This window comes from Sinocyclocheilus rhinocerous, unplaced genomic scaffold (genome assembly GCF_001515625.1).
Source record: "Sinocyclocheilus rhinocerous isolate Xijiao unplaced genomic scaffold, SAMN03320098_v1.1 scaffold324, whole genome shotgun sequence".
Classification (NCBI taxonomy): domain Eukaryota; kingdom Metazoa; phylum Chordata; class Actinopteri; order Cypriniformes; family Cyprinidae; genus Sinocyclocheilus; species Sinocyclocheilus rhinocerous.
In genome coordinates, this window is record NW_015644072.1 from 151168 (window position 1) to 166044 (window position 14877).

At 38.0% G+C, this 14877-nt stretch overlaps 1 protein-coding gene and 1 long non-coding RNA gene across 3 annotated transcripts in view; one reads left to right on the forward strand and one right to left on the reverse strand.

Annotated features, from left to right (window-relative positions):
• LOC107757922 (uncharacterized) overlaps positions 1-1142 on the reverse strand; it is a 6443-nt gene extending 5301 nt beyond the window's left edge. For both annotated transcript variants that reach the window (XM_016575530.1, XM_016575529.1), the window contains exon 1: positions 1005-1142. In XM_016575530.1, the coding sequence (XP_016431016.1) occupies positions 1005-1125 (121 nt within the window). In that variant the 5' untranslated portion in view covers positions 1126-1142. The remainder of the gene's footprint in view (positions 1-1004) is intronic.
• Positions 1-10803, forward strand: part of LOC107757923 (uncharacterized) — a 15906-nt gene extending 5103 nt beyond the window's left edge. The window contains exons 3-4 of the long non-coding RNA XR_001641978.1: positions 3469-3472; positions 10794-10803. This is a non-coding gene — a long non-coding RNA (uncharacterized LOC107757923). The remainder of the gene's footprint in view (positions 1-3468; positions 3473-10793) is intronic.
• Positions 10804-14877: the final 4074 nt, after the last annotated feature.

The following is a 14877-nucleotide window of genomic DNA, read 5'->3' on the forward strand; positions in this document are numbered from 1 at the left end:
GTCACAGTCAAGTGGTCTGTCCATGTCTCTGCTCTGCCATGGCTTCCTGCTCTGCCGTCATCACCCGGCCGCCCTGCTCTGCCTGTTCCGCCATTGCCCCCAGCTCTGCCTGTTCCGCCATGGCCCCCCGCTCTGCCTGTTCCGCCATGGCCCCCTGCTCTGCCTGCTCCGCCATGGCTCCCCAGTCTGCCTGTTCTGCTTCATGGGCCTGGCCCTCCGTCCCTCCCACAGTTCCGCCTCCACTCCACCACCATCCTGGACTTGTTGGGTTTTGTTTGTTTGTTTGGGCATCTGGAGCCGCCCTTAAAGGGGGGGATATGTAATGTGGGGTTTGGGTTTTGTTTCATGTTCATGTTTTCCATGTCTTTTATTTTGTAATTGTTTCATGCTGTCAGTGTCATGCTTCCCTTGCCCTCATGTATCTCTGCCTTGTGTATGTGTCATGTTCTGATTGGTTGTCTTAGTCATGTGTCTTGTTTCCCATTGGTTTGTTCATGTCATGTGACCCTCCTTGTTTGTTATAAGTAGCCATCATGTTGCCATTGTCTCTCGTCGTGTATTGATGTTGTAACCCGCTGTCGGTGAGTCTAGTCTGTATATGCCTCGTCAAGTCTGTTCATGTCAAGTCTCGGATTATTGTTTGGATGTTTGGATCACTCTGTAAATAAACTGCACTTGGGTTCTTCACTGCACTCGCCTTCAGTGGACTAATTCGTTACAGTTCATTGTTAACTGATTAAATGCAATTGTTTTCACAAGTAACAGATTTATTCTGATTCTAAACAATTTATATATATTGAAAATATATAGATAATGGATTTTTAAAATGATAATAAATAAATGCAGGATTATCTGAAAGACTTAAATTTGAATATAGCACAGACATAACATTTACATATCAAAACATTGCATTTACATATTAAACACTACTTAGTTAATTTTTTAATTGAAAAATAAATAATTTAAACAGCAAAATTTAGAAAATTACAAGCATTTTGTCTTACCTTCTGATGCCGCAACAGAAATAAGCATGAGAATAACTACTGAGAAGATCATTTTGGTGATGCTATGATATAGAAATAAAACACACAGGTCTAAAGCACAGCTGAGCTCCAGCACAAACATACAGCATATCCTGAACAGCAGGATGTGGACATGTAACAGAAGGAGTGGTTTCTGTCAGCCGGCAGGATGAATAATTGCTCAATTCTTTCAGAAGTGTTTGCACTGGTATAATATAAACCTGCCATTACGTCATAAAAATCTAGCGACCGCTTCATATTGCAAATATCAAATATAATATTACATCTGCTAACATTCCTGCTTATTTACACAAGATACACAATGTTTACATTTACAGAATTTTCCTGGATAGGCCTGTAGTGACTGTACTTGTATTTTTATAGTAGTCAAGTCGTGTTAATTTTATTTGTATAGCACAAGCACATTGTTTTAAAGCAGCTTTACAGAAATTATAATGTTAATGTTTATAATACCTAATTCCTAACTGTCTACATTTAGCTGTTTAGAGCTAGCGATATCAATATAAACAATCAAGCAGTTGAGATTTGCTATATACTATAACATATATTTTCGTTTGAAATGTATTGTATCTAGTTCTACCGTTTGTTACAGTTAAATGATTGAACTGTGACCAAGCCAATTAATCTCACATAGCAGTATTATATGTCTCTGCATTACAGTAATCTCTTGTAAACTTACAAATTATTATAATAGAACTTTAATGTCCAAATGGCTATGCTAGCTACATTAAAACACCAAATAGGCAGTCCTTTGTTAGGGAAGGGGAGAAAAAGCGGGGCTAAGTGCCTGTCCCCTGACGCAGGTCAGCTGAATATAGCCAGGGACTGGGAAATGTGAGTCGACTTAATCCACAGACTCATTTTCCCATTTGAAATTGCAATCATCAATCTGCGCCCAGACCTGGTTCTCTGGTCCAACTCCAGTAGGATCGTCATAATAGTCGAACTGACAGTCCCTTGGGAAGAGGTCATTAACGAGGCCTTTGAAAGGAAGAAGCTGCGATATGCCAACCTGGCAGCTGAGGCAGAGGAGCGGGGCTGGACAGTGAAAGTATACCCGGTGGAAGTGGGCTGCAGGGGCTTTGTGGCTAGCTCCACTATAAGGCTGCTGAAGGAGTTGGGCATCAGAGGACAGGTCCAGCGGAGGATAGTCAGGGAACTGGCCACTGTCGCTGAAAGAAGCAGCCACTGGCTGTGGCTGAAGCGGATGGACACAGTGTGGGCTGCCAAATGACCATGTAACAAAGTGACACACACCCGGGTCTGATCAGCCTGTGGTGGGCCTGCCTCGGCTGAGGGTGTCTTGTGATAAAGGCCCGAAACACCCAATGAGGCTGGGGTACACAACTAGAGTTGCCAACCATCCCGTATTTTGGGCCTAATTGATTTGTCCCGTACGTGACTTCCCTTGTCCCGTTTTTTGACTGCTATGCTGATCTAACCACTGACTGATACAACAGCAGCGGTGCTGATCACTTGAGAATGATCACCTATACCTGTCATCATCCAATCACAGCCCCCCTCACGCAGTATACATAAAGTAAATCAGAAATCGTGAACATAACTGTTCGAGGAAGGCTGTGCAATCCTCTGCCGGCTCGTCACTCCCGCCTCACAGCAAGCGGCGCTCGCGCTAACGCCAATTCCGTCCGTGTTTTCACTTCAGTAAATCAGTTTTGGTGAATACAAACTACATGATTATTTTTCAGGAGTCCAACATCCCGCCGCGCAAGAGACGTGATTAGTAAGGGAAGTCGTCGTCTTTCACTATTGTAATGTTGTTAAATAGAGAAAAACATTTTATATTTAAGTAACTAATTAAACTTCTTAACCTTGGACCTTCTTCTTGAAACACAAAATGACCAATAAAATGCACCACCAAAAGCAGCCCATATTAAATCTATAAGCTGTCTTTAATTGAAAAATATGCATTTTCATGCATACTATATATATGTGTGTGTGTATACACGGTCACTCACAACCCCCCACCCCCTCCCGTACGGTGATTGTCCCGTATTTTCATTTTCTGAAGCTGGCAACCCTATACACAACTGATGATGTGTTGCATTGGTGGAAACACCATACAAAGGCCATTGGCAACATCACCTCAACAAAAGACATCTTTAACCCAGGCTAAAGTTCGCAAAGAAACTGGGATCTGATGGACATCAAATAAGGTGTCTCACTGGCAACATCCATGAAAGATAAGTGCACATCATGTACAGCATTACATATCATCAAAACGTCAAGGATCCCCACCCGATGACTGCAGCGAAGAATTGTACCGTCTTTATCTATCCATCTTACCATCCTAGTCCTTTTTCTTAGCAATTGTAAATTCACGACTGATTATTGGGTATTGAGGCAAGAACCACGGACATGGATTAGGCCATGATCCTGGATTCTTGCTGAACCAAAATCAGAGCGGGGTACACAACTGATGATGTGTTGCATTGGTGGAAACACCATACAAAGGCCATTGGCAACATCACCTCAACAAAAGACATCTTTAACCCAGGCTAAAGTTCGCAAAGAAACTGGGATCTGATGGACATCAAATAAGGTGTCTCACTGGCAACATCCATGAAAGATAAGTGCACATCATGTACAGCATTACATATCATCAAAACGTCAAGGATCCCCACCTGATGACTGCAGCGAAGAATTGTACTGTCTTTATCTATCCATCTTACCATCCTAGTCCTTTTTCTTAGCAATTGTAAATTCACGACTGATTATTGGGTACTGAGGCAAGAACCACGGACATGGATTAGGCCATGATCCTGGATTCTTGCTGAACCAAAATCAGAGCGTAACAATTGCTGCGTCTCGCTGTCTTCTGCTCACAGCGAAGTAGAAAATGTTTTATGGTGCGGCTAAATGGTGCTGAATATTGGGATCATAACACCTAGTCCTATCATGCAAACTAAATAAAACATGCAAGCAACATGTTAAATGTGCTAGCAGCATTCTAACAACATGCTAAAACAGGGCAACAACATGCTAAAACAATGCAAGAATTGTGTTAAATTCCTGTTTTGAGTTCTCTGTCCGGTTTTGAATGTCGTCTTTCTTGCTACGTGTGTGTTCCTGGTTTCCTTGTTCCATTGGATGGTAATTAAAGTATCTTTGTTTGAAGTATTCTCCACGTCTCATCGTTCCTCGCTCCGCACTCCCTCACAGTAGCGAAGCGTGACAATAGCAGTGTGCTAACAAACTAAAACATGCTAGCAGCATACTAAAACACATCAGGAACATGTTTTGAATGTGCTAAAACATGCTAGAAACATGTAGAAATATTTATTTTAGTGACATCTAGCTAACGTTGCTAAATCTTGCTAACAACACAAGTAATAATGCCTAAAACATTAAGAAATAGTAACTATTGGAAACATGCTTGCTATGCATAGATATGTGGTGTGATTTTTAGTGATATGTGGTTTAATTGGGCCGTGGAGTGGGGTATGAGTGGTTATGAACGAATGAATGAAACGCATTTGTCCGTGTTTCACTCCGTCTCGAATCCCGCTTGCGGAAAGCGCTTGACAAACAGTGTCTCTTCCGCGGCTCGGTACGCTTTCATCTCGTTTTTTTAATCTCGAGCAAGACTGTACAACATTCACATTACTTGATTTGACTGATTTTTACGTAGAAAGAGTGACAGCGCACCACATTAAAATAAATGATCATTCATGTTTTCATAACCGCTGGCCAAATTCAAAAACGAAACTAAAATTAAATCATCTTTGAGAGCAAGGGGCCCCCCTGGTGTTTCGGGGCCCTACGCAGCTTGCGTATTTTGCGTATAGGGAGGATCGGCTCTACTTGTTGGCCTAATGAGGTCAAACATAGGGTCTGAAGTGGTTTAATATGCACTGTACAAAATTCAAGCTGCTTCAACTAATTATTTAGTAACTAGTTCCACAGGTTTTTTTTACATTCACTCAATTTCTCTCTTCAAAGTGTTACTTGAAAATTGACAATTAAAATTTAACCATTTACTCCATGTGTTTCATATGTTACCTAAACTAAGATTTATTATTTGGGCATCATTAGAAATTGTTGTATACTTATTAACTGGTGTCTATATCAATCACTAAAAAACACATATTACAACACATAATAGCCTTTATTTAACAACAATGTGCAATTATAACATTTGTCATACACACTAAACATACAGTACAGGCTTAAAGTGATAGTTCACCCAAAAAATAAAATTTGCTGTTAATTTATTGACCATCAGGCTGAGATGTAGGTGACTTTTTTCTTCAGTAGAACAGTAAAGAAGATTTTTAGGTGGTACCGTTGTCTTTGGCAATTCATAAACTGCACATCAATGTCCTCAGGAGCCACTGGTAATTTGTTCTAGTCTGTATGTTTTTTTGTTTTTTTGACTCAAAAACCGGCAGCCACAGATGTGCATGAATCGCCAAGGATCACAATTTCAGATAAAAACCTTCTTTACTGTTCTACCTGTCACCTACATCTCAGATGGCCTGAGGGTCAGTACATTAACAGCAAATTTAATTTTTTTAGGTGAACTATCCCTTTAAAGTGCTCCAGTTGACAAACATTACATTTGTAATACAACTGCAAAATTAATTTAAAACATTTGTTTAATGAATTAAAAAATACTAAACAACATAAAACAAAATGTTCGCAAACAAACATTTACAAATATTACTATTGTTCACAATTACATCTTTAAAATTAGGCAGAAGTAAAAAAAAAAAAAGAACCAGGTGTCACACACACATACACACACACACACACACACTTGTCTGGTCAGCTATCCTTGTGGGGACTCTCCATAGGCGTAATGGTTTTTCTACTGTACAGACCATATATTCTATTGTCCTACACCAACCCTACCCCTAAACCTACCCCTCACAGGAAACTTTCTGCATTTTTAGATTTTCAAAAAACTTCATTCTGTATGATTTATAAGCTTTTGTACCCGTGGGGACCACAATTTAGGTCCCCACCGTGACACGAGTCCCCATGAGTCTGTGTGTATTCATGTTTAAGTCCCCACCAGGATATATAAACCTGTACACACACACACACACACACACACACACACACATTATATATATCTATTTATCACTGTTTTCATAAAAACTCAAAATATTTATTAATATTACCTGTAATGAAAACAATATATTTATTAATATTACCTGTAATGAAAACAATAAAGTCTTAATCTTGAAAGTACACACATATTGTATAGTTGTAGTGGAGAGGTCTGGTCCCTTGCCCAGTGTTTGAGATTGTTAGTGTCTTCGAAGAACTGACTGGCTAGCATCTGAAAACTTGCAATGATGACAAAGCATCAGTGAAACCTTTAGACACATCCTGATGGTGAAAGTAAAGTACTCTATCTATCTATCTATCTATCTATATGATTCCTTTTAAATAATTTACAATATAACAATATTAGTTCATTAAATTTGTGATTAAAGTGATTAAAGTTTTCACCTTAAACGGCATAAAGATAATATAAAAAATATAACGGTCCTGGCTGTTGTTGATAAATACCAGTGGTGGACATAGGCGTAATATACAGGTGGGACGGGTGGAACATGTCCCCTCCACTATATTGTCCCCATCACTTTTTTGAAACACAGACATGTGTCTGACATGTTTAACAGACGTACCAGATGAAACATTATGAAATATGTTATAGTACAAAAATAATTGATAATGAAGGGAGGTTTTGCAAAGCTATTATGATGAGTTGAGTGGTTGTACCTTTGATGAATCATATGATATATATAAATGACATTCTGATGTTTCTGTTAAATAAGTTGTTATTTTTTTATATAACATAAAATATTTAAAGTTTTAATAAGATTTAAGATTACTTTCACTAATTTTATTAAAATTTTATTTTCTCTCTGTAACACAGTACAACCAAACATGCTATATAGTAGCACACTTATCCTGACTGGGAAAACCTAAACACACTAAAGACAAACTCAAAGACAAAGGAAAATGACTCACGAAACAGCTATTTACGCATTATGGGATATCTGATCTAGTAACTGAAATTAAATACAACACTGACTGAATTCATTTAATAGTTTAATAGTTCACTTTAACCCATATATAAAACTATGTACATAGACTAATTCAAAATAAAAAGTAAAAATACGTAAATATATATGTGGCATTCAAGTACAATATTTTGAGACGCTGGAGCTTATTTTCACAGTCACCACAAGGTGGCGATCTTTACTCTAAAATAAACAAGCTTGTGTTCTAGACTGAACTCGCATTTCACCCTGATTAACTTGATTCATGAGCACTTGAGCAAAGTGTTAGCGCTGATGCTGCAGTAACGGTGCAATAAACAATTGTTGCTTTGAGCTGTTTTTATATTTGGATAATGTTTACCTGAATAGCCTATAACTTCCTGTACCTGTAGGCCTATACAGGTGCATCTCAATAAATTAGAATGTCGTGGAAAAGTTAATTTATTTCAGTAATTCAACTCAAATTGTGAAACTCGTGTATTAAATAAATTCAATGCACACAGACTGAAGTAGTTTAAGTCTTTGGTTCTTTTAATTGTGATGATTTTGGCTCACATTTAACAAAAACCCACCAACTCACTATCTCAACAAATTAGAATACTCCATAAGACCAATAAAAAAAAACATTTTTAATGAATTGTTGGCCTTCTGGAAAGTATGCTCATTTACTGTACATGTACTCAATAACTTGGTAGGGTCTCCTTCTGCTTTAATTACTGCCTCAATTCGGCGTAGGAGTGTAAATGTGTCACACACAAAAAACGAAGAAACAACAAAAGTTTTGACCTGAACAAACCAATACATTATAATTCAACATTACAAAGAAATTGCTTCTTTAATGAATGGGAAAAATATTTGAAAGAATGTGCTCTTTTCTCTGCCAGCACTCGCTTCTTTTAAGAAATTTGGCATCAATTTCAAGTTTTATTAACTTGTGGTGAATCTTTAGCAAAATAATTGACATGATTTTATACACTGACAACTGGGGCACGTTCAAGCTCAAACCGGTGCGCAACTTTTTGCTATGGTTTCCTGGTTGAACGAGATGTTTCCTGAAAACGGTGTGCAACAGGGTTTGAGATACGTTTTCTCTTGTTTGGTGGGTGTGTCAAAAATGTCAGCCCAATCAGCAGCAGCATGCATATAAACCACGTGGCATTAAAGAGACAGCTCGCACAATGGGTCCAAGTAAAGTCATGTTAGAAGTTTCTACATCCCTATGATGCTGTAAATAAGCTGACACAATTATGGCTGTTGAATACACACTGATGCACATACTGCTTTATACAGTGGGGATTTGTAAGTAAATATAATTAACATAAAAATAAATTCATAAGAGCAAGTATATTGTTTCCACATGTTTATTTATATGTAAATGTTGAAGCCTCTGATTGGTTGAATTCAAACTGCTGCTTTCTGCCTCCTGCAGTGGAAATAGAGATGAAGTAGACTCAAGCTGCTGTTTAGTAAACCTTTTGCTTACATGTCCATTTGCCATGTTTCTTTAAAACATCTTAAAGAAGAATATTCTGAACAATATTTACTCTAACATAACATTTATCAATAACGGTGATTCATATTAAATAATTAATTAAATAAATAAACAAATAAATATGTGTTTTGATCAGTTTACACACTCAGCGTAAGGATGTGGTGTTTGTGTCTGAAGCTGTCAGTGTTTGATTGTTTTTTTTAAATGAGCCCCAGTCCATCCACCTCTTTTAATGCCTTTTGCACAATATTTCAAATGTGTCAGACATTGATTAAAAGCCTGTTATTCTGTCTGCATCATGGGGGAGGCCTTGCAACACCTTCACTACAAAAATGATTTTATTAGTAGTTTTGTGGTGTTATTTTTTTATATTTTGTAAAAAAATATATAACAAAATTAAGTGAGTTTATGCTCACAACAAGAAAAATCTGCCAGTGGGTAAGAAAAATAAAAATATTTTCGCTTTGAATTATGTCGAGTTTTAACAGATTTTCTGTTGTGTTAAGCATAAACTTGCTTCATTGTGAACAATTTTCAGAAAATAATACCTAATATCTTAAGTCACTTTGCATCTCAATTAAATGTAATTTGGTTTATGAAGGTTTAGATATTTGTAATGGAAAACAAGACAATAATACTGGGTATTCCACCGGGTAAAACTCTTGACCTGAGAAAAGTCTCATATAAAACTTGAATTTTAACCTTTCTCACACAAAGCTATCAATGGCTTCAGAATACTTGCACGTGCACAAGTATGGATTATTTTAATGGTGCTTGAAATTGTCAATGTCAGCCCCGTGCCCAAATTTTGTATATGACGACGTGACAACGCAGCATGCGTCCTGTAGAAAACCCCTGTTTATGTGCATGTTTGATAGCCTTGTGCACGGTCTGCGTGTCAGCGTAACACAGCAGATCTCTGAGCCTGTAAATGGATTAAATCTCTGGTTCACTCTGGGCCTGAATGAGCAGCTTCAGGCTCAGCACTCAACACATGCGCTGCACCAGTCTGGTTTATGCTGGTTAGTGCAATTCTAGCTGGTGAACGTACACAGTCCCAAAACCCTTTGCTATCACAGTCCATTTTGAGCCCACAAAAAAACAAAAACAAATTGATTTTTTTCCCTCCATAATCAGAAACAGATGTTTTGCCTGCAGACTGGGGTATTTACACCATCTCACAGCAGGGATGCTAACCGGGTAATGCATGTTATGTACCAAAATTAAATGTATTTAGCCTATTTGAGATTTATGATTGAACTGGTTTTATGCAACTACAAGTCCTTTGAGGTCATTTTCATTGCAGTTGATAAATGAGACACAAGATGGCGCCAGTTGTGACAGTTTAAAATAAGTCCATGAAGTGACAGAAAGAGTAGAGTCAGTTTCAGTTACCCTGCAGTACTGCCATGGGTGACAGCGGATTCAAAAATATCCAGCCACTGAATGCCACAATTGATCGATCAAAGAATTCCAGAGAGCTGTGCAATATTTTTTTAATTCGATTTTTTTCTTTTTACTTAAAAAACGTAGGCCTACAAGAAAAAAATCATCCCATACACACATACAGATAGGCCTACACAAAGTTGAGGATAAGCAAACACAGTAAGTAAAGGAACATTTATATGACAATGATGTACTAACAATTGAAAAGTTTTTCTTTCACATTTTTAAAAGGTTTCACATACAGAAGACAACATTGTCAAAAAGATCCCTGTTCACGGATCCGCGAAAACAACTGAACACACTGTACTATGCATGCCAGGCCAGTAATTGGGGATGTCACTTTGTAAAGAAACACTACAGGCCTGCGCATGTACATACAGTCTGAACACGGAGTATGCACACGTATGACGTCAGCGTTTTCACAAATTCATGTTTTGTAGCTTAGTTCCATTTTCATTGCACCCCCCAAATCCCCCCAAAAAACACTAGTATGATATAACGAACTCAGGCTCATTGGAAATACGTGTGAAATGTCTAGTGGTTGGAGCTAACTGTTCAGTTTTATCTGAAACAGATGAACATGAATCTGGCAATGTTTTATTAAGTCAGTTGTTGTATGTATCGCCACAATTCAGATATTCGGTGAGTGGTAGCCTACTAAAAGTTCAATACTTCAACACGTTCGAAAATAGAGGACCACCTACAACCCTGCCATCTCAATATCTCAACCATGCCATTTTATCATAATGTGTTTCCCTGGCTCCACATCATAAGTGCAATGCTGTACCAAGTGAGCATATTTACTACTTTGGAAAAGCCATACATATGGAGCTGGTTATATGTAAATGTAATAATGTAATGTCTATAAATCATGCGTCCAACGAATCATGCGAAAATGTTTTTATTCGATAATCTGTCCCTGTTCTGTATCCGAATAAGCAGAATAAATAATATGGACCAGACACTCAAGTTCACGCCATTGGCACTGAACTGCCTTTAGAGTTCATTTTGCAGTTTACGCACTCTCAGAAAAAAGAAAAAAAAAAGTACAAAAGCTGGGGAAGCACTATTGCAAAAGGTACTAATTTGCACCAATTTGGTACTAGTATATAGGCTACACTTTAGGTACTAATATGCAGTGGCGGCTCGTCGGGGGAGGCACAGCTTCCCCAAAATTTTGAGGTGAAAATGGGAGGAGGACGATTTAATGTTAATAAAATTCACAATTCATTTCAGTTCATGTCTTGTTTGTAATTTCACAGCTGTTATACCATGTTAATGAAGCTGCTTTTCTATCGCGAATGTGCCGAATCTGCTGATGTAATTACAACCGCTAATGATAGAGAAGGGGTGGGGAGGCCGGGGGAGAGGTAAAAAAAAATTAGCCAATCACCATCGAGTGTTCACTTTCAGCGCTGTTTCAGAGTGTTGAAAAAAATCAACCAATCATCATAGAGACGTAAATTACATGATATTAATTTGAACGTCTCCCGCTGCGCTGATAATGTACCAAGTAGCCTACTTACGGGTAGCGATATTTAATATTTGATCGCCAACAGATTTACCAAACTGTCATTCAAACAGTATATATACCAAAAAAAAACAAAAAAAACACACCTAACTGGATATAGGCTACAGCAGTCGGCTTAATTAAATGGCACAACAGGCAGGTCTCTTTTAACACAGACTTTTAAGAAGCGATGGATGTTTGCTTCAAGTGATAGGCCAGGTAGGATAAGTGAAATTATATTATCTTGCTGTATGCGTGTCGTTTTCTTTACGTTTTCTGACTAAAAGCAACCAAAAAGCCATTTTAAAGTGGTTAAGCAAATAATAATAATCGGCAGGGATCCCTGTGCCTCCTCTATTTTAAAAACCACGAGCCACTACTGCTAATATGTACTTTTAAGCTACTAACATGCACCCTTTAGGGGTAACGAAGGTACAAAAGTGTACATTTTGAAAGGAGACCACCCCAGTGATAGCTTTTGTACCCTTTTTTCTGAAAGTGCAGAGCCTATTGGTGGTCACAGAGAAATTTTCCTGGACACCAATTTCAGTGTATATTCAATGCATTTCATGAATCTAATCAGATGTGATTATATAGGATATATCTGCACTGCTGACCCTGTGAGGGCTGACCCTCATCCAATTTCTTCTCCATGCAGCTTTGGATGATCACAAAGCCACCCACTCCATTAGTCTCTGCACAGCTTCTTTGACTGAACCCACTTTGTGAACCAGATTTGTGGTTTCAGAACATGCTCCCTCTCTCTGTACAGAACTTTATGTAATCGGTCTCTATGACTCAATTAGGAGCACATGGTACAGAATTTTATCATGGTATAGAAGTTTAAGATGAAATGCATGTGGCCTTTCTTGAGGAGTGTTTTTTGTTTCTTGCAACCCTCCCATACAAGCCACATTTGTGGAGAATTTGTGATATTAAATTAAAATTCCTGCAACTGCTTCGGAGTTGCTGTCGGCCTCTTGGTCGCCTCTCTGACCAGTTTCCTCCTGGCTCTTTCATCCAGTTTGGAGCGACGTCCTGATCCAGGGAGAGTCTGTGTGGTACCAAATACCTTCCACTTCTCAATAATAGACTTCACTGTGCTTCTAGCCATTGATAAAGCCTTTGAAATTTGTTTGTATCCATCTCGTGACTTGTGCCTGTCCACAACTTTATCCTGGAGATCTTTTAACAGTGCCGTGCCACACATAGTTGATTGTTTGACTCAGTTGCACTACCAAGGACTGAAATGCTCCAGGAAAGCTCTTTTCATGCTAAGCTAATCAAAATGAGCACAGCTGATCACAGTTGAAAGTCAAATGGCTTTGTGTGCCATTGAGAAGGTGATTAACTACACCTGATTGAGTTTACAAGTCATTTTAGGAGGGGGGTGATCCTTTTTCCAAATCAGTGATTCTGTTTATTTTATTTTTTTTCCTCACATGTTGGTGTTATATCTTTCACTTGGATGTTAGAAGCTGCACCGAGTAAATACAGCTGAATAAAACAAAAACTGTGATTCTTTTCTATACCCACTGTATTTCCGTGTCTTCTCTCTTCCAATCATTTCTCTCCCTCAATTCTTTCTGCAAAAACAAAGTATCGCATTTTATACTTATTTTCATGACAATTTATAACAGTACAAATTTTCTGCAAAAGCATCATAAAATATTTTAATTAATGTATTTATTGCATTTAAGAACACTGAACATGATAAAAAAAAAGAATAAAAAGTAGTTTAACACATCTTATTTAATTACTTAAAATGCTTCTTAAAGAGACCTTGTCCTCTTGTGTGACATCAAAGGATGTTTCAGCCTTGTGTCAGTTTATGACCGTGCTATTCCTAGCTAACCTGTCATTAGCACACATAATTTTCGCACACATAATAATAATTTTTTTGTAGTTTAACATACAGTTTTTAATAAAAAATATATATAATTTAGGGGTGTCGCACCAAAGGACAACAAAACGTAACAATTTTATAGTGGTTCCAAAAAAGTTAAATATTTGAACAATTCTGAGACAAAACCTACTATATTAACATAACATGGGCTTCACAGGGGGCTTCAGTAACATGACCTTGAATGGGGTCCTTCAACTAAAGTTGTCCATGGAATCGCCTAATTTAAAATCAGGATATGGTGTCACAATGGAGGACATGGTTTTCTGTGAGAATGTACCAAGTTTCTACGCTTTTAGAATTATATGGATTACATTTTTTTTTATTGCCATTTACTAAAATAGACACTTGTAAAATTATGCCAGAGGAATTTATTACAATTTATATGCTTTTCTTTTTCATTTATGAAAGTTTCAATTTATTGAACCATGCTTGAGAGAGTGAAAATGCCATGTCATGTCAACAACCCAAATTCATTGTTCTATCCCAGTTTTATCACTGCTAGTTCTTTGTTCTTTCCAACGTTTAGTTACACAAAGCACTTAATGGACTGTGTGCTCATGAACACTTTGCATGTCAGTACTGATTATAAGAAAACATCTGGAAAGAAGTTGTTTGCACTCATTGGATGGAGAACATGCTGTCCAGATGTAAGACACTAACAAACCAAAGCCTGTGGGCAGCAGCTTGTCCGTTTAGTCCTTTCTGAACCAGGCCTTCATGACGCAAAGACCACATCATGTGAGCAAGGTTAGGCTGAGTGGCTACGTAAGAAGAGTGAAACACTTAATAAAAACATTTAATGATGCTATGTGCAACGTTACAGGAAAGAGACTTGAAGTGATTATGTGGACTTACTGAATTTTAGTCAAACAATATTTTGCCTACTTGTTTAAAAAAATGCTTTTGAAAATGGTGGGTGTGGAAGTTTCAGCTTATTATTTAGTTGCACAGACAGAACTGAATGCATAACAGATGTCTTATTAATGCTGTTGCTCTTCCACAGTAGCGGCTCATTATCAAAAATATGCAGCCTCTTTCTCGGAGTTGTGCAATCTAGTGTTTTCGGTTGTAAATGTCTGTTACATTGGCTGTGTATATGTGGCCTGTTTGTTCCAGATGTCTCCGGCTGAGACTCGAATACAGCTGTAATCCCATGGCCTACTTCTCATGGGGTTGGAGGCCCATGATCACGTGACTGTAAAGACACACTGTGCCTCCGCTGTCTGAGCGCTTTATCCCTGCGTCTGGTGTGAAATACTCATTTAGACCATAAACACTCTCTTGAACACATTTATTTTCACACCATTTAATCAGTTCTGCAGAGGGTAAGGTATCACTGGAACATGTCAGCAGCATTGACCGCTAGTCATTTGTGATGTGTTTTTACTTTTCCCTGGAGATATCTATCGACGTCTCCGGAGCGGTAGACAAAAGTAGTTCCC